General features: G+C 35.9%; 1 protein-coding gene and 1 pseudogene across 1 annotated transcript in view; one reads left to right on the top strand and one right to left on the bottom strand.

The window, feature by feature from the left end:
* The window catches only part of rasgrp2 (RAS guanyl releasing protein 2 (calcium and DAG-regulated)), a 28,591-nt gene extending 20,377 nt beyond the window's left edge, over window positions 1–8,214 (bottom strand). The window contains exons 1-4 of the mRNA XM_056446291.1: window positions 8,134–8,214; window positions 7,776–7,899; window positions 2,917–3,019; window positions 2,588–2,644 (exon numbers count right to left, since the gene is read on the bottom strand). Coding sequence (XP_056302266.1) covers window positions 2,588–2,644; window positions 2,917–3,019; window positions 7,776–7,845 — 230 coding nt within the window. The 5' untranslated portion in view covers window positions 7,846–7,899; window positions 8,134–8,214. The remainder of the gene's footprint in view (window positions 1–2,587; window positions 2,645–2,916; window positions 3,020–7,775; window positions 7,900–8,133) is intronic.
* A 5,909-nt stretch (window positions 8,215–14,123) lies between these two features.
* The window catches only part of LOC130214352 (glycogen phosphorylase, muscle form-like), a 35,520-nt pseudogene continuing 28,239 nt past the window's right edge, over window positions 14,124–21,404 (top strand).

Here is a 21,404-nt window from a genome sequence, read left to right as displayed (position 1 = left end):
TTCCTGAATAGTCTTGTCTCAAAAAGCTTTATGTGAATTCACAAAACACCTCCGTGATCTGATACATACAGCCATCTGCTTTATGACAAAGAACATCATCCACATCTTTATGAAGACTGCTGGACCATTTAGTGTGTGGAAATCTCAACAAAACACAATCGTTCATGATGGGCCTTTTAATGCGCGTGAATTTTGAGATTTTTGACCTTTTCATAAAATGTTTTCTTTTTTCAGTCTAAAGAAAATGTAGATTACATATTTTAAAGCTTGTTTTTCTTGTCAAAGTGATTTTTTTTCTGTACTGAGCCATAAGCAATATTTACAACAGATACATTTTACCTTACTTGCACTACATTTTTGCGCAAGTAACAGTACTTTTACTTGACTTGACTTTTTAACTTATTTTTCAGTACTCTTTCCACTGAATTTCATTCAAATATTCTCACCTATTCTGATTTTTTTTACGGAGGGATATGTACATAATTTGTCTTCTCATATACAAGATTATAATCCATTATTAATCCATGGTTTCAGCTACATTCATTCTTCCATGGTGAGGTGCCACACCAAAATTAACTCCAGCCACAGCTACATTGCACCTTCTCACTCAAAAGCTTCAGTTGTTGGTGGTTTTGTTTTACAGAGAGTTATAATTCCAATTTAAGTTCAAGGAACAATATAAGTTCCAATTTTTGTAATCATAGTAGTGCTGTGCGTCATTTGTTTAACCCTTTAAGGTTACATGCTGACTGACTGACAGGGCTGAGCGATGCGTGAGGCCAGCAAACATGGCGTAGCTTTCAGTTATGATGAACACAGTTTCCATAATTATACTGATAGATAAAGGTCTATGGTTCTGCATACAATGACTTCATCTTGCTGGAGTTTATAGCCGTTTCATTTTACTTCAGGACGCATCAATGCTGTTCTGTAGGTGAAGACATTCATAAATATTACTAGCATATCTAATAAATGTTGGTGACATACTCATTACATGAACACACTAAATTGCACTTCAATAGCGTTTATTTCAGGGCGTTCAAGACGTTTTGTGCATGAACAGAGGAAATCGGCGTACAAGCAAAGAGATTCGCATGCTCGTATTACATGAATGCGATCTCGACTTGTAATACTGTGCTCATGACATTTGTCATTGAAATAACACCATAGGTAGTTGGAAGATCTGTGTGGCCTGCCGCCACAGCTGGAAAAAAATCCTAGAGGAAACACTGCATTAAAATAATGATGTTTTTGTCTTACTGTTTACAGTATTTTATGAATTATGGATTGGTAAAAAGAGATTCGTTATAGAGACTTGAATAGGTTTAAAATGACACTGATTTTGATGTTCAGGTTTTTGTGCTAGAAACATGTGCAAATGAACACATATTAACTGAAATAATGTCACAGATAAATGTTTTAATACAACGTTTTAGAAAACTTTCTACAATTCTTAAAGTTATCAATCTACTGGGGAAGTATATTCATTTTTACCTTATCTTTTTATTTTTATCTCTTTACATTACAGGCCCCTAATCAGAAAACAAATGAAGATATATTTAATCAGATTTTATAGATTTCTGTCCGTCCAACAAAAGTCTGTTCCACATTGAGATAAAAAAATAAATCCATTTGAATTGAGCAGTTTAATCCCAGTCTAATCAAGAGACATGATCGCTTTACAGTATAAGATGAACAGATATGATTTAGTAAACACTGATCAGCGAACAGTTTATTCTTTATCCTTTAGATTATTTCACAGAAGCTCAATCACGCTTGCTTGATGTGTGAGAACCAATGATGTTCAATCTTAATGGTCACCTAGCTGGAAGGTCATCCTCTCTGTAAAACATATGCTGAATAAGTTGGTGGCCCTTGATGAATAAAGGGAGTAAGACGAAGGAAAATGAATGAATGAAAGGAAATACACAGAAATGCCAACTGACCCAGCCGAGGCTTGAACGCAACCTTCTTGCTGTAAGGCGACAGTGCTACCCACTGCCTCACCATGCTTCCTCTCTTAAACATTTTGAAAGAAAAAAAGTGCAAGATGTAAACTGAGACTTTTGAGAGAGAGTCAAAAATTGTGAGAAATAAACTCTAAGAAAAGAAATTTGTACAATTTTGAAAATTGATGTATCACAAAAATTGAAAATTGTAAGCTGTAAACTCAAAACTCTGATCTAAAAATGAAAAGCAAGACTTTAAACTCAGAATTACTATAAATACATTTGAATTGCGAGATTAAAGCTCAAAATCCTGAGACATACAAAAATGTTGAGCTATCACTAATATTTTAAGAAGAATTCTAAATTGCGAGTCTCTAACTTCTCAAGTCTACATCTCGCAAACATGTCTTATTTTCTTAAAATTGCAAGTAAAAAATCAATGTGAGAATTGTGAGAAAAAGCTGTAGAAACAAGCTTTCATGGTAACTTTAAATAAGACACATTTAGCTCCTGATTTCATCCACATGTTAGCAGTGAACATGACTATATTCAAGCCCAGACTCTCTACATGCTTTCACTCATGCAGCAAAATTTTTTTTTTCAGAAAAACTAGATGAACAAAAGAGATTTTAACCTACTTGACAAGGTGACAAATCTGCGACTGGCGATTTGCAGAACAATCCTGTTGCTGAGACCTGTAATACTGTCAAGGCAGCTCCAGTTCATTACTATTATCGGCTGTGAGGAGAGTGATGGAAACAGTTTGTGATGCTGTCGACCTCCTCTATAAATGACAAACCTCACCCATGAGCCACTCGGCTAAGTGCTAAATGTCTAGCATAAAAGCCGGCCTGTCAGCGGCGAAACTAAAAATGCACAAAGACTTGTATTTCTTTTTCAGCCGTTTGACATTAATGCTGGTTCTTTACAGTTTTCTAGAAGTATAACGCGACTGGGGAAAGGATACTTTTGCAGGAGTTTCTTGGCCAGGTCACTGGATGAAAGGTACCAGGGATGCATGGTGAGAAACATTCGTACGAGAGACGGATCCTTTAGGACACCTTCATTGTCTGAGAGGAGGATAGAAAGCATTGTGTCAACATCAGTTTACAGTAATTTTTAGTTAAATCAATACAGTAGAAATGTAAATATTACAAAATGCTTAAATATGATACACTCAAAAAAGGATTTTTCCTGGTGGTTCAAACTACTTTCTAAACAACCTTCTGTCTCTCTACAACCCAGCCTGCACTTTAAGATCTCAAAGTCTACTAAAGGAGGTCGATCCTTGTCATTTATGGCTCCTAAACTCTGGAATAGCCTTCCTGATAATGCCTGAGGCTCAGACACACTCTCTCAGTTCAAAACTAGATTAAAGACCTATCTTTTTAGTAAAGTGGGTACCTCTGGGGTAAAACTGGGGTACCTCAGGGCTCTGTTCTTGGGCTACTTCTCTTCTCCATCTACACGACATCTTTAGGACCAGTCATCCAGAAACATGGATTTTCCTACCACTGCTATGCTGATGATACCCAGCTATACCTCTCTTTTCACCCTGATGATCCCTCGGTTCCAGCTCGCATTTCAGCCTGCCTGTCAGACATTTCACACTGGATGAAAGATCATCATCTTCAGCTTAACCTCGCGAAAACAGAAATGCTTGAAGTTTCTGCCAACCCGACTCTACACCATAACTTTTCAATCCAGATGGATGAGGCAACCATTACTGCATCCAAAATGGTAAAAAGCCTTGGAGTAACGATTGATGACCAACTGAACTTCTCTGACCACATTTCTAGAACTGCTCGATCTTGCAGATTCGCACTCTATAACATCAGAAAGGTCCGACCCTTCCTATCTGAACATACAGCTCAAATCATTGTTCAAGCTCTTGTTCTCTCCAAACTGGACTATTGCAACTCTCTACTAGCCGGGCTTCCAGCTAATTCTATCAAACCTCTTCAGCTGCTTCAGAACGCAGCAGCACAAGTGGTCTTTGATGAACCCAAAAGAGCACATGTCACTCCGCTACTCACCCGTTTGCACTGGCTGCCAGTTGCTGCTCGCATCAAATTCAAAGCTCTGATGGTTGCATACAAAGCGACCTCTGGCTTTGCTCCTTCGTATCAGATCTTATTTCTGCAGATTTATGTGCCCTCCAGAAACTTGCGTTTTGTGAATGAACGTCGCCTCGTTGTTCCATCCCTAAGAGGGAAGAAATCACTTTCCCGAACTCTCGCATTCAATCTGCCCAGTTGGTGGAATGAACTCCCTAACTACATCAGAACAGCAGAGTCACTTGCTGTCTTCAAGAAACGACCAAAAACTCAACTGTTTAGTCTCCACTTTCCTTCCTAATCTTAACTGCCTCTCTGGCTATACCACTAACTGTACTCTCTCTCTCTCTCAAAAAAAAAAAATAAATAAATAAAATTTACTAATGCTTAGCTTCTTAGACTTTACACACCTGAAACTTTTCTATAGCACTTGTTCACTGCTACTCTTATAGTTGTGTAAATTGCTTCCTTGTCCTCATTTGTAAGTCGCTTTAGATAAAAGCGTCTGCTAAATGACTAAATGTAAATGTAAAGTGTACACATAAAGGTATGACACATGAGTGTGCTTCACACAGGTAAGTGGGCTTGACAAACCACCTGTAGGACACACCCCTGTCTTAATGCACCCAACATTTTGTTAGAAACACTCATATGCTTTACATTTTTGTTTGTATGTTTGTTTATCTAACTACTATTTTCATTTACAGCACTTCATTTTTGCATTTCGTCTTTAAATACACTATGAACAGTAGCTACTCTAACTTTTGTCTTTATTTTTTATCCTGAGGCCTCTAGAGATCATGCAGCACCATTGATGCGATCCAAGACCTGTGAAGAAACGATGCCAAGGTATCCATAATCCTGAAACAGGCCACATCCTGAGCAGACACTGTGGTGGTCATGGAGGAGCCATAGTGACAGACGAGTCTTCGCATTAATCCCGTGGGCCAGTATGATCATCCGCCGGTGACCTACTCACACCTGCAGTTCTTCCCGATCGACATCCAGCGTAGACTCCAGCACATAGACTGCAGCTCTGCACAGGAAGTTTTGCCAGAGGAGAAATGGTCGTGCCCAACTGAGCCTGGTTTCTCTCAAGGTTTTTTTTCCCTTCACTTTCATCAATTTGGTGAAGTTTGTTCCTCGCAACTGTCGCCACTGGCTTGCTTGGTTTGGGACTTGTGGAGCTGCTTTGACACAATCTACATTGTAAAAGCACTTTAGAAATAAACATGAATTGAACTGAATACTTATTTAAAGTGAGCTAAATCACCACAATTCTTGAGTTTTTTTGGGACAACTTAATTGTTTTACAGGTATGTTCAATACACTTAAATTTGCAAAAACCATTAAGTTAACTAAATCTATTTGTGTTTGGACAGCATACATAATTTGTGTGGAACCCAGCATTTTTTACAGTGTAGGGAACATTTGATTATGTGGTGCTCATAAGAACCTTTATACGAAACCTTTATAATCATGACATGACACTTCCCTGCAACATCTCACATACAACATGACTTCTCCATCCAGTTGGGATCATCCAGTATTACCCCATGTAGTTCGTTAAGGAATCTTAATGTGCTTTCACACCTGCTCTATTTAGTTCGGTTGAATTGCACTAGAGTTCGATTTCCCTCTTGGTGCGGTTCGTTTGGGCAGGTGTGAATGTAGCAATCGCACTCGAGTGCGCACCAAAAGCAGACCAAAAACCGAACCCTGGAGCGATTCATTTGTGGTGAGAACATAATCCGAACTAAAACAGACCCAACCCGCAAACCCTTTTGGACTAATCCAGCTGCCATAGTCCAATGAGTTGTCCCATTTTATGGGGGGGAAATACCTGCTGATTGCGCATTACCAACAGTTTTAAACAGAAAGAGAGAGAGAGAGAGAGAGAGAGAGAGAGAGAGAGAGAGAGAGGGAAAAACATTAACTGTTACCTCATGGATCGTTGGTAATATTTCCTAAAGATGACCATGTTGCAGTTTAACTAAATTAATTCACACCTCCTCCTAACACCTTCGCCGATTGCAATGCATTAAAATATTGTTTTCCAGTCGCAGCTGTGCTTCATACTCGAAATGTTTAGTTTGTCTAAAGTGATGTTTATAAACTATTTAGTATACTATGAGTAGGGATACAATCAGCCAGCGCAACAACATTTTGTGTCTGCCGGTTTGTTTACTTGCGGGAGTTCCATTGGCATTTTCCCGCATGTTAATTCTGACCAATCGATAAGCAGTTTAGGAAATACGTTTAATAACACCTGGCCAATGAGTGATGTGAATTTTGTCACATGACTGCATTTTGGTTCTTTTCAACTGGTTCGGACCAAAAGCAATCAGTGTGGTGTGAAAAGGACCCAAAACGGCAGAAAAATGCTACAATGTATCATTTGTTGCCCTTGGTCTGGACCAAATGAACCAAACCACAGGTGTGAAAGCACCCTTAAAGTCATCCTGGATGATCAGCTGTTCTTCAAAGAGTACATTGCTAACACGGTTCGATCTAGCAGATTTGCATCAACATCTGAAAAATTAGACCCTTCATAACAGATGATGCTGCTCAACTTTTAGTGCAAACTCTTGTCATGTCTCTCAAGCCTCTACAGATAATCCAGCTCGTCTAGTCTTTAATGAGCCAAAGAGAGCCCATTTAACATCACTCTTTACTTCTCTGCATTGGTTAAAGGTTGAAGCTCGGATCAAGGTCAAATCACTGATGGTTGCTTACAGAACAGCCAACGGCACTGCTCCCTCTTACCTCCACCTGCTCCTGAATGTCTTCATCCCCTCCAGGAGCCTTAGATCACGGTGGGAGCATTGCCTTGTGGTGTCATCGCAGAGAGGCTTTAAGTCACCTTCCAAAACATTTTCATTCAATGTTCCTCGCTGGTGGAATGATCTTCCCATTCCCACTTGGACTGCAGATACATTGGTATCCTTCAAACGACTTAATCTACTACGACTAAAACGACTTCAAACTAGAAACACATCTCTTCTGAGAACACCTGAACCCCGGTGAATAATGCCAAAACTACCTATAAGAAGTACTTTCTCTCTCTCTTTTATATGAAGTCAAAAAGATAAAATGATGTGGATCAGTATGTATATTGTATATAAATTAAACATATTTATATCTTTATTAAATAGAAAGTGATTTTTTTTTATTATTCACTTTTACTTAATTTCAAGCAGCATTTTGTAATTATAAATAAATATAGTTATAAATATAGCTCCCCACATTAAAATGGCTTTCAATGGCTTTGTCAAAGAAACCATCAAAGTTTTTAAACAATGTAAAAAAAAAACATTTATCAAAGGACATGACAGATTAGCAGAAAACAGGAAAACACTATTCAAATGTTCTTCTTTAATTCTAAATTTAATTTATAGTAGTTTTGTAGTAGCCATTTGAAATTTACTCAAAGAAAAATATGTTGCTGCTGTTCAAGGATTTACACTGATTTAAAATGAGTTGAAGTTGAAGTGAAATGAAGTTTTTTTGGGGGGACAACTTAATTAATAATTAATTAATTAACTTAATTAATGTTCAATCCACTTAATTTTGTAAACAGGATGAACTAAGCATTTTTACAGTGTTCATTTCTGAAATACTAAATGTATAGTATTATTATTGACCAAGTCTAAACTGCAGCACTCAATCCCTGCTGTTTCTCCACAGTCAGACAAACACAGTTGAAGAAAGCCATGTTTGTCTGACTGTGTGTTTACAGAGCAAAGCAGAGCAGAAGAAGAGAACTGACCGAAAGCTTTGATACAGGCCTCCACCAGCTCCTCCACACTGGCCGGCTGATCCCACGAAACGCTCTCCATCCTTCCCTCCTGCTTAATTTTACACTCCTCTCTTTGATCCCTCGCTCTTTCGCTCTGAAAACGAAGCAGAATCAATAAAGCACAGAATGGCTGAGATGTGAGAGGTGTCGCTGGGTTTTCATTTTCATCAAAAGCAGACAAATCCTGGTCACACATGGATGACACGACGGACAAGACTCATCCAGAGGGAAACAAGGTGCATAAAAGAAGAAGAAAAAAGATCTATAGTAAAAAATAAAAACGCACACACACATAGAAGCCTTAGAATTAGTTTTCAAAAGAACTTACCGGGCATCAGTGGTGAAAGAGTGAAGAGCGCAGGTTTGAGTGAAGAGAAGAGAAGTGCTAATGAGCGCAGGGCTTCAGTGGAGCCTCTACCAAAACCACAGAGGGCCTCAGTGGCTTCACACACATCCTGTCAGTTGAGAAATCAACTGTTGCATTTCCTGTTCGTAATCTTTCAGTGCTTTTTTATAGCAACAAAAAAGGGTGGAGGACCTGGTGTGAGAAAATGTAAAAATACAACATTTTTCAATAAAAAATAAATAAAAAATTTATATGTAATATTAAACTAAATAAAATAAAATAAAATGTAAACATATTATTTGTGAGTACTCATTTTTGCTCTGTGATTTTAATGTTGAGGTTAGATTATTCCCAGTTTTGGCTTTGGTACTGGCTAATCTAATGTATATACATGATACATACACATATATATTATAGTACAGCAGCCTATAGAAAATATGTATTTAACGAGAGATCTGTGTGGCGTATATATTTATATATGTGCGGGGTGTATGTATATATATATATATATATATATATATATATATATATATATATATATATATATATATATATAAATATATATATATATATATATACAGTTGAAGTCAGAAACTTTAGACCCCTTGAATTATTAGCCCCCCTGTTTATTTTTTCCATAATTTCTCTTTAATGGAGAGAAGATTTTTTTTCAACACATTTCTAAACATAATAGTTTTAATAACTCATTTCTAATAACTGATTAATTTTATTTTTGCCATGATGACAGTAAATAATATTTGACTAGATATTATTCAAGACACTTACAGCAATACAGCTTAAAGCGACATTTAAAGGCTTAACTAGGTTAATTAGGTTAACTGGGCAGGTTAGGGTAATTAGGCAAGTTATTGTATAATGATGGTTCGCTCTGTAGACAGTCAAAATTAAATATAGCTTAAAGGGGCTAATAATTTTGACCTTAAAATGGCTTTTAAATTTTTTTTAACTGCTTTTATTCTAGCCGAAATAAACCAAATAACACTTTCTTTAGAAGAAAAAATTTTATCAGACATACTGTGAAAATTCCCTTGCTCTGTTAAACATAATTTGAGAAATATTTATAAAAGAAAAAAAATCAAAGGGGGGCTAATAATTCTGACTTCAACTGTAAAATATATGTATAATTATATTCATTCATTTTCTTGTCGGCTTAGTCCCTTTATTAATCCGGGGTTACCACAGCGGAATGAACCGCCAATTTATGAGCACGTTTTTACGCAACCCATCTCTGGGAAACATCCACACTCACTCACACTCATACACTACAGACAATTTAGCCTTCCCAATTCACCTGTACCATGACTTTGGGGGAAACCGGAACACCCGGAGGAAACCCACGCGAACGCAGGGAGAGCATGAAAACTCCACACAGAAACGCCAACTGACCCAGGCTCAAACCAGCGACCTTCTGGCTGTGAGGGGACAGCACTACCTTCTGCGCCACTGCGTCACCTATAGATAATTATATAAACATATATAATTTTCAAACATTTATATGTATAACAAGTTTTCTAAAATGTATATATTTCATTAAATATATGCTATTTTGCATACATTTCTAATTTTATAACCTGAAGCCTGGTTCAAGATTCTTGCTTATTTTAATTATGTATTATTTATTTATACACTGACATATTAGAGTCAAAACTTTTAACAGATGTTTTTTGCAAAATAAAAGTTATGCAAACTATGATTATGATTATCCACTCACCGGCCACTTTATTAGGTATACCTTACTAGTACTGGGTTGGACCCCCTTTTGCCTTCAGAACAGCCTTAAACCTTTGACATAGATTCAACAATGAATTCGACTTAGATTCAGCACTTTTTGACATGGCACGTGATCCTGCTGGAAATAGCCATCGAAAGATGGGTACACTGTGGTCATAAAGGGATGGACATGGTCAGCAACAATACTCAGGTAGGCTATGGTTTTGACACGATGCTCAATTGGTACAAATGGCCCAAAAGTGTGCCAAGAAAATATCCATTACACCACCACCATCAGCCTGAATCATTGATACTCCTCTGCATACCTCTGTTGTAACGAGTGGTTATTTGAGTTACTGTTGCCTTTCTATCAGCTTGAACCAGTCTGGCCATTCTCCTCTGACCTCTGTCATCAACAAGGCATTTGCACCCACAGAACCGCCGCTCACTGGATATTTTCTCTTTTTCTGACCATTCTCTGGTGGCTGTGCATGAAAATCCCAGTAGATCAGCAGTTTCAGAAATAATCAGACCAGCCTGGCACCAACAACCATGCCACGTTCAAAGTCAATTAAATCCCCTTTCTTCCCCATTCTGATGCTCGCTTTGAACTGCAGCAGATTGTCTTGACCATGTCTACATGCCTAAATGCATTGAGTTGCTACCGTGTGATTGGCTGATTAGAAATTTGCGTTAACAAGCAGTTGGACAGGTATACCTAATAAAGTGGCCAGTGAGTGTATATGCCTTTAAAAACAAATAATATGATTATGATGTCTGGTGTAAGTGCTGCTGAAATGGAGATTTATTGCTCAATGCAGTGGAATTTGTTTTTCTTTTGAGAAAACAGCCTTTTAAAGCCTTATCCATTATGCAATTTATTCACCTGGATGTTACATTTGAACGATAATACGCTTTATGAAAAACAATGCACAAAAATATGCAAAACCTAATCGAAAAGATGCATTGTTTGTCTACAGTATCTTGCCTTAAGGAACTCTTTTTTCTTTTTCTGCAAAACATAAAAAACAGTAATATTGCCTAAAATAACAAGATGAAATACAGTATGATTTTATGTATATTTTTTATCCAGTTAACATTCCATCAGTAACAATGGTAATGTTTTAACACTTATTTTTTCACACAAAAAAAGGTGGAGGACTCTATTTTTCTATTCATTTTTAAACATGGTTAATTAAGACTAATTTATTCAAGAAGCAGAATATGAAACAGAGAAATAATTCCTTGCAAAAGGCTGAAATAATATCATTAAGTGTAATTTGATACATTTTATCTAAAAGTCCAATGTCAAAATGAACAGCATTTATTTGAAATTCATAATATAAGAAATTACATCCCCTTCACTGTTACTTTAGTAAATGGAATTCGTTCTATGTGCTTATCTTCCAAATAATACAGTATATTTTTGTTTATATATTTAATATACTAATAAAAGATTGTGTTTCTTGTTCAAACTACTTATTTAAAATGTACTGAAACAACACAATTCTTCAGATTTTTGGGGGGACAACTTAATTGTTTTATGTTCAATCCACTTAAATTTGTTGACTTAATCGATTTGTGTTGGGACAACATGAATGAATTGAGTAGAACCGTGAATTTTACAGTGTACTTCCGTAGAAGATAAAAAACATATTTAACTGTAAATACACTAAATGAGAACATATACAATATAGCTTTTGAAATTTTGCTTATTAAGTTTTTTTTTTAATTTGTTTTAAGAATAACTAAGGATAACTGGCATCTTTAGCAAGTGATTGGGTTTGCTTAAACCGGCAAGACAAAGTTTTGATAAAAAAGTGTCAAGATTTACCCATAATTCACAGTGCTGTGTTGGCTCCTCTCAGTGGCCACAAGGTGTCACACAGTCTCGTTCCCCACTGCTGCTGAAGCCTGAATTAATAACACAGAAATGCCAATAACATGCATTGAAAGTGTAAGAATTGTCATTTTCCATAATATATATATATATATATATATATATATATATATATATATATATATATATATATATATATATATATATATATATATATATATATATATATATTATAATTCCAAAAACTTTTTAACAATTGAAGGGCACTGAAAAAAACAATATATACATACCTACTTTTTATTATTATACATTAAAAAACACTTTAAAACGTACACATCTGGTTCCCCAATAGTATCTGGACGCAGACTTGGATTTGCAAACTGAGACTGCATATCTCAGAGATGCAATATCAGACATAATGCACTCAATGGTGCTATTGACGTCACTGTGATGGGGTAGGGTTAGGTGTGCACCTCGCAACTGCACCATTTCTGTTCACGTAACAAATCACCAGCACGCCAGGATTGCTAAAAAAAATGCAATTTATTGTTTTTTGCTTTACTTATTTATTATTAACTACTTATTTACTTATTACTGTAAAACTTATTTGATTTTCTTGTTAAGGTTCATGATGAGAACCATTTAATCCATACAGTTAATCCAAGTCTTTCTTTTACACAAGTCAGGCGATTTATGAGATTATAAATACTTATGATCTAAATTAATTTAAAACTAGGTTTCAAAAGAATGTTGTAAATTAAACCCTTTGCCTGACAAAGTAAAGACAAATTACACTACCTAACAAAAGACTTGTTGCTGAAGTGCAACAAATAACTTGACTTCTAGATGATCATTTTGTATCAGAAGTGGCTAATATGAAAGGCAAAAGCCTCTAGATTACGCTTATTTTACCAAAATAAACTATGATCATGCCTTGATTTTTAATTATTTAATTAGGACAGTAAGGTCTGACTTTGCTTAGACAAAAGTCTTGTCACCTAACAGAAATAATGTACAGTATAGAATATAAAGTCATGGTGAAGTGGGAAATAAATTAATATTGTGTATGACTCCCATGAGCTTGGAGGACTGCATCCATACATCACTGCAATGACTCACATAACTTATTAATGAAGTCATCTGGAATGGCAAAGAAAGCATTCTTGCAGGACCTCCAGAGTTTATCAAGATTTTTTGGATTCATCTTCAATGCCTCCATGTTCTCTCAGACATGCTCAATAATGCTCATGTTTGGTGACTGGGCTGCCTATTTCCAGAGCAATTTTACCTCATTTGCTTTCAGGAACTTTGATGTTGATGCTGAAGTATGAGAAGGAGTGCTATCCTGCTGAAGATTTTGCTCTCTCCTGCGGTTTGTAACGTAATGGGCAGCACAAATGTCTTGATACCTCAGGCTGTTGATGTTTCCATCCACTCTGCAGATCTCTCACACACTCCTATACTGAATGTAACCCTAAATCATGATTTTTCCTACTCCAAACTTGACTGATTTCTGTGAGAATTTTGGGTCTATGCGGGTTCCAATAAGTTTTCTGCAAGATTTGTGATGATTGGGATGCAGTTCAACAGATGATTCATTGGAAAAATCTACCTTCTGACACTTTTCCAAATGATCAATCAGAAGTCAAGTTACTATTTGTGGGATCGACGACAAGACTTTTGTCAGATAGTGTACTTTTATTACTTAATTATCACAACAACAAAATTTGAAAATTAAAAGATGAACATTTGCAAAGAAATGCACTAAATAAAATAACAAAAAATAAATAAATAAATAAGTTTAATTATTATTAAGTTAATCAATAAGGATTTTTGCGGATTTCTCTGAAAAAAATGTAATATGCCAATAAATTTTATGGTTATTTATTTATTTTGTAATAATCTTATTTAAGGTGCTAATTTTAATGTATTACTGGATAAATATTGGATTTGCTGGTTCCTGGGTTGAAGAATCAAATGAATGTGTGTAATAAATGACATATAAAACACATTTTGCTTTGAATTATCAAATGAAATCCATTAACTTAACAAGACGGAGAATAGATGTGGTCTGCTCAGCTGTTATATCCAACTATGTGAGCCACATACCGTTCAAATATCATGGCCTTTTCGCTGGGTCATGGCGGCTATTAATGTCTTGGGGTCGAGAGCTCTGCAGCCTTGTAGGAGTTGTAGTTCAACTCATAATAAGTGTTTTTGTAAGAAATTTACAGTTCCAATATATATATTTCTCACCAACGTAAAAAGAAACACTGTCTACTCTTGTATAATCGCGTTAACTACTTGTTATATAAGCGTTATATGTTTATAGCTGCAGGTCAACTCCGCCCCTTCATTAATATTCATGAGAGTGACTTTAAATAGGCCGAGCCGTCAGGGCCGTATGGGTGCTTCTGGTGCGGTCTGGTGTTAACCCTCTTACCTGAACCAAAGTCGAGTGTGCAGTCACCATGTCCAAACCACTGTCAGACCACGACAGGAAAAAGCAGATTTCTGTAAGGGGGCTCGCCGGTGTGGAGAATGTGGCAGACCTAAAGACAAACTTCAATCGCCACCTGCATTTCACGCTGGTGAAGGACAGAAACGTTTCAACCAAACGGGATTATTATTTCGCGCTCGCGCACACAGTCAGAGACCATTTGGTAGGCAGATGGATCAGAACACAGCAGAGTTATTACGAGAAAGACCCCAAAGTAAGTTCATGCATGTTGAGCTGAAGCAAAAGCAAGTCCATGCATGACACTGCATCAGAAGATACAGGGGCGGATTTAGTGATTTGGGGGCCCTAAGCAATTCCAGCCATGGGACCTGAAAGTTCTGTTTTTATTCTTATATCCCTCAATCTCCTTTTCTACGTTTTGTCTTAATGCAAAAATAATATTAATGACAACATGTAAAGCATCTTGTAGAATTTTTTTAATGATTTGTTTTCTTAAAATAGATTCACAACTAAAAATGATATAACTAAAACTAAATCTTTACCTAATTTGACTGCTGGACTGCTCCATGATTGAGGGTGGGGGCTAATTTGCGATGTAATAAACATTAAACTTATTTGTAGACCCTAATCATACAAAATATGATATAAAATTATGTTATATATAATTTATAGATATAATTTTCTAGGTAATTCTAAGTATTTATTTGGGGGCCTCAGATTTCCTGGGGCCATAAGCTGCCGCTTACCTTGCTCGTTGGTTAAATCCGCCCCTGAGAACTATTAACAACTACATCATTCAGTGCATCTTTAATTAATAACATTGCATTTGTGCGGAGACCACATGCAACATGTTGACCTTTTGTGACCCTTCTTCACTGGTAGCTATTCAAATAGATTGGAATCTATGCCATCTATAATTATATACATTTTCTAATAGGGATTCAATTACAGATCAAAAACCAGATGGAAAATTAGCAGTTTAAAAAAAAAATGCAGGTCACAATTTGACATGACGTGCATGTCTACAACTTCTGGATGATAATTAATACAGTTTTTTTTTCATTACATAAAACAAAGCAACTAATGACTTTTTCATTTTAATTTATACTGTATATTGCATTAATGTGATATTCATTTCATTTATTTTACATTATATCAGAGAAGAGGACATTGGTAAAATGGGGTGGGAATTGTTGTCTATCAAGCTAAAGTTAGTTATTACAGTACATAACTGTACTGATTAAAAATTGCATTATTGTTTTTTTGGCTAAAATCAAAATAAAAGCACAAATATATCAGCTGAAAATGTACACCTACATTGAAAAATAATAAATGGTCTCAAGTAGCAAATTACTAGCATTTCAGGTTATATAGTTTCAGGATGAGACCAAACACTGCAAGTACAGTAAGTGATATCAGTTTGCACATGCAGATTTTGGGGCCATGTTTGGTTTGTAGCTTTACAAAAAATTAACAAAGATCGCTTATATGAATTTATAGCAGGAGCTCTTGTTGAAAATAATGACAAACTTAACAAAACAAGACACAAAGATCACACTGTAGAGTAGCATTACATGCTTATTTGCTAAAGGACATCCGCGATCTGGATGCACTGGAATAATAATGATAATACAATGTTTTCTAACATCATCTGAAAATGATGGGAAGTTGAACCAATATGCTGTAAACAGGATTGCAGGAATGGTACAGTAGGTGTGTACAGTGCACAGTAACCAACCAGAGTCTGTTTTACAGTCATATTGACAGCTACCTAAGATCTAATTACTTTTTTAATAATACTTTTTAAAAAAAGTTATATTTCATGCAACTGGGTGGAATATTTATCAATCTGAGTTGGCCCATGCCACCAAGGACTTTATGTAATCTCATCACAAGACAGGCCTTGCAATGTTTTTTAACAAGTATATAAAGGATCAAGCAGCAGAAACAGTTTAACAAGAAGGTGTCAGTATTCAAGGCATCAAAATCTAAATGGGAAGACAGAAGATGAAACCACAGCTCAGCATCCTTAACCTTTTAATCTCCAGTCTAATCTGAATCCCTGGATGGAAGAGGTGTCTATGATATAAAGGTCAAGAGTGGCTCCCTATACAAAAAAAGGTCACTGTAGAAACCTATATGGGAAGAAGAGGTGACATAAGAAGTTAAGACTTTCCAGATGGCTTTACATAAAAATGTCATATGGAATTACCTGGACATCTTCAGAGATTTCCATACACTATTGTAATCTGATTTCCATACTGTTCCTTTAAGAGGACATCTGCAATAAGCACAGGCTTGATCAGTTTTGCTTTAATATGGTGGTGGTGTGGAGAGACATCCTCATTCGATTGTAAGTCACTTTGGGTATATGGTAATACACAATAAATGCACTATAAATATACATTAATTACTTACTTAATAAGACTGATGTCCATTATCTTGTAAAAGTGACCAGGGTATGGATAAGAAACCAATTCCAAGGACTTTGGATTCTATGAAGTTGGTGTGGGCAGAAGTGTATGGTTCACCCGTTATTTTTATAGTTGAATCTGTTTAACATCAGCAGGACATCGCTTTGCACTCAGGCATTCTTCATTAGCTGCTTTACAGAATAGCATTACACACTCTGTAACCTTTGCTAGCGACCTCACTGCTGGTTATTTTTGCTGGAGTCAAAATGCCAGTGTTACATAACACCAGTGACCTTCCCCAATCTCTGACTAGTCTGTTTCAGCCTGTCGTGCCTCCACACACCCACTCTCACCTCCACTGTCTCCATCTCCCTTGTGCTTTTCATACCCAACACCAAAGGAAGAGCCAAAATGTCAAAGGCTACAACAGGGACGGTATCGGATTGCCATGTGTTAAATAATCCCTCTGCCAGGAAGTATTAATAAAGTCTATAAATAGTCCTCAGGGTTAGGGAGCTCTGAGGGGAGCTTGACTTGCTAACCCTAAATGAATCTACTGACGTAAACACCAAGTAAACAATGCTACTTTCCTTATAATTTTCTCAATTTGTTGATTATTATCATTCTTGTATCTCTTAGCGTGTCTATTACATCTCGCTGGAGTTCTACATGGGTCGTACCTTACAGAACACCATGGTGAACCTGGCACTGGAGAACGCTTGTGATGAAGCCACCTATCAGGTAAGATGACACAGTAAACAGGTTTACCATGGGTCATGGACTCAAGAACCTGAAGATTCATTGTTCTCTGGAGTTTGTATAAAGGGAACACTGAGGGAAACAAAGGAAAAAGGTGTTAATTAACCGTCTTAATTATATAAAGAATACATCATATACTACATACTGTATGTGGTACATGAATGAAGCTAAATGGTCAAATTAAGCAAAAGCTAAATTCTCTTCAACAATAGCATTAGAAAAATCGTCTTCAAATGTCTAATTTTAGGGATCAGTACAACAAGTGTAGCCTTATTTAAATTGTTTCTGTCTGAATGTGCATTGCGTGACGTGGCTAAAGCTGGTCAAACACCAAAGGAGAAGCACAGCATTGTGCCAAGTACATGACAGGTATCGCACACTGGATGAGAAAAATAAATGTTATATAATACAAAACAATGCACAAAAGTCCTGAAATCTCCTCTAAATTTTGCATCAGTTGCTTAATTTTGTGCTAAAGTCAGTGATTTTAGCTTTTCAGTCAGTAAAAAGTCAGGAAATTTAGTTTAGAGTGGGGAACCCTGAATAAAACGAATGTCTTGCTTTGGATCAGGAGTGCTCCTCAGTCCTGTCACTGTCCTGCAGAGATTAGCTCCAGCTTTCTTCAACACGCCTTCATGGAATGCTTCCTGCATGCCTAGTAAGAGCTTCATTAGCTGGATTAGGTTTGTTTAATTGGGGTTGGATCTAAACTCTGCGGGGTATTTTTTGAGACACTTTTGGCCACTCCTGATTCAGATTATTGTTTGAAAATGATAGATTAGAGTGGAAACAAAACTAGTGAACGTATCATTACAATCCAAAAAATATAATTTGACTAGAGTACTCAAAATCTAGTCCAAAAAACTACTTGAGAAGAAAATTCAAATGTACTCATGAGTAGTAAGTACTGACTAATATGCTGCAGATTCTACTGCTTATTAAAAATAAGCAGTTTAATAATAAGTGTTTTAAAATGATGGAAACCCTGTGCATTGTCCTTTGCATTTATCAGAAAGAATAAAGAACATCTATATACTCCAAAAATCTTCATTTTGACAAACTTTTTAAAACATACCAATCATAAAATGCATCTACTTTAAAAAATAACAGGGAAATAACAGGGGGAAACTATTAGATTTTCAGTTCACTTTTCACTATTTAAGTTATAACATACAACAAAATAATATCTAAAAATGGTTTCGTAAATGTAATTGGTGGTTTATTGTTGCAAAATACATCAGTTTATGTTCAGAATAAAGCAAGGTATACAAAAACCTGAATGATTTCATACGAAAGTTCAACATCACACTGGCAATGGGTTCAAAATATGTTTAAGTTTAATAACACTATCACTGCAACATTCAATTACTTAAGATATTAGTAACTATATATATATATATATATATATATATATATATATATATATATATATATATATATATATATATATATTAATATATATATATTAATATATATATTAATTAATCTGAGAGATGCAGCGGTGCAGATTGTGATGAAGTTAATGATTGTGACAATTATGACTTCAACATTGATAATTCATCTTTTTCTTTTTTTATTCATCTAATTAGTTAAAATATTGAGTTACAACAATGCTAAATAATAAACAAAACAAGGAAACTGCTTAATCTGTTGAAATATTATTTTTAATTAACTTTGAGCCAACTGAATAGTTTAATCTCCTTCAGAATTCTGTTCTCCTCAGAAGTCATTGATAGGCTAATTGCAACAACAACTGTGTTTTTATTACAGATTGGCAATCACAATCTGTTCAATCACAATCACAAATTATAATTTAATTAATTTTTTTTTTAAATATCATGCGTAAATGTCCTCCAACGTTCATTTAAAAATATATAAACATTTGAAGTCAGAATTATTAGTCCCCCTTTGATTTTTTTTTTAAAAATTATTATTTCCCAAATGATGTTTAACAGAGCAAGGAAAGTTTCACAGTATGTCTGATCATATTTTTCCTTCTGGAGAAAGTCTTGTTTGTTTCATTTGGCTAGAATAAAAGCAGTTTAAAAATTTTTAAGCCCCTTTAAGCTATATATTTTTCGATAGTCTACAAACAAACCATCGTTATACAATAACTTGCCTATTTACCCTTACCTTTACCTTATTGTCCTGCCTAGTTAACCTAATTAACCTAGTTAAGCCTTTAAATGTCACTTTAAGCTGTATAGAAGTGTCTTAAAAAATATCTAGTCAAATATTATTTTCTGTCATCATGGCAAAGATAAAATAAATCAGTTATAAAAATAGTTATTAAAACTATTATGTTTAGAAATGTGTTGAAAAAAACTTCTCTCAGTTAAACAGAAATTGGGGGTAAAACAGACTGAGGGGCTAATAATTCAGAGGGGCTAATAATTCTGACTTCAACTGTATATACAGTTTATTGGTTTCATGTACTGTATAGGCACTGGTAATGTTTAGAAAATATTGATTTTACACTGATGTTGAATCAAATACCCAAAGACTGCAGACCTAGTGGGTGGAGCTTCACATCTAGTTCCTCCCCATGTTGCATGAGGGGTGGCTAGATAGTACAGCCACGTCCTAACCCTAACTCTTGAAACCTAAATTTACAGTGTTTATTTTGCTAGCGCACATTATCAGATGAACAATTAATCTGCCCAGTTTTATCCACTGAAATGTTTTTTTTTTTGGTAATCTTCAATCAAAATCTACCCATTTGCTTCAGCATTTGGAGTGGCTGTTGATGTAAATTTGTCTGCTTCAGCCACAGTATTTTTAACCATGCCCATCCTACCCTTAGTTCGCTATTGGGAACGATGTGTAAACAGAAAGCCCCACCCCTACTCAATATTCTGTTTCAGTTGGAAGTACATCAACATGCTGAAATAAAAGTCTCAGGCAGCAGCTTACAGTTCACACTGACTTTAAACAGAACTCCACCTTTTAGTTCCATGGGCTTGAGCTGGACTAGGGCAAGCTCTGCCTATTACATCCAGAGCGGGTGTGCTGGAAGTCATTTAACCTTGCAGTGCTTCTTAAGAATCATTATTCTCACCCAAAGCAAACACTCTGACTGATAAAAATAAAATACAGTTACTATGCAGCAACTACATACGGAGGGCAAATAGTGGAGTACAGTTAATTCACCTAAATAGTACAGAAATAAAAGTGCACATCTTTAAATCACTTTAAAAATACAATGTCTGAGAAAAACTACTTTGTTAGAGTAACATGATTCGTGTAATTATTATTCACACCATCATCGTATACCTTGTCCTGTAGTTGGGTTTGGACATGGAGGAGCTGCAGGAGATGGAGGAAGATGCTGGACTGGGAAATGGAGGTCTTGGTCGTCTTGCTGGTTAGTTATCTGACATAAGCAATCATTCTCTGTATGGATTTTCTTTTGCACAAGAAAGCCAGAAAAAAGTGGAGCTGCCTGCTTTGAAATTGTCAAAGCTTTAGAACTTTTCACAGGCATGATGAATCAGTTTCTGAAAATGCACACTCACCTTTGGTGTCTCTCTCTCTTTGTCTGTTAGCTTGCTTTCTGGACTCTATGGCCTCCCTTGGACTGGCTGCCTACGGTTATGGCATCCGCTATGAGTTTGGAATCTTCAACCAGAAATATCCAATGGCTGGCAGGTACTTTAAAGAAAAAAAACAGAAACAATGGAAATAAAAGATGTATTGGTGGTGTTCCTAAACAAACAACTGGCTAGCAACTACCCAGAAGACTCCACTAACCACCTATTATTGCATAGCAAATGTACAGAAAACCCTAGCAATCGTCTATTATTGCACAATTGCCACCCAGAACACCCTAGCAACCACATTTCCATCAAAACTGTAGCAACCACACAGGACAACATTTCATAGCAAAGTAACCACACTGCAACCATCTGTAAATGCACAGAAACTCTTCAGATTGCCATAGCAACCAACTTCTTATTGTCCTAACAAAACCAAGCGCTAGAAACCACTTAAAATACATGGTAACTATCCTATCATTCCATAGCAACCTCTCAGAAAACCCTAACAACCA

The sequence above is a fragment of the Danio aesculapii genome, chromosome 21 (assembly GCF_903798145.1).
Source record: "Danio aesculapii chromosome 21, fDanAes4.1, whole genome shotgun sequence".
In the NCBI taxonomy this organism is placed as follows: Eukaryota; Metazoa; Chordata; class Actinopteri; order Cypriniformes; family Danionidae; genus Danio; species Danio aesculapii.
This window is presented reverse-complemented; position numbering and strand designations above follow the sequence as displayed.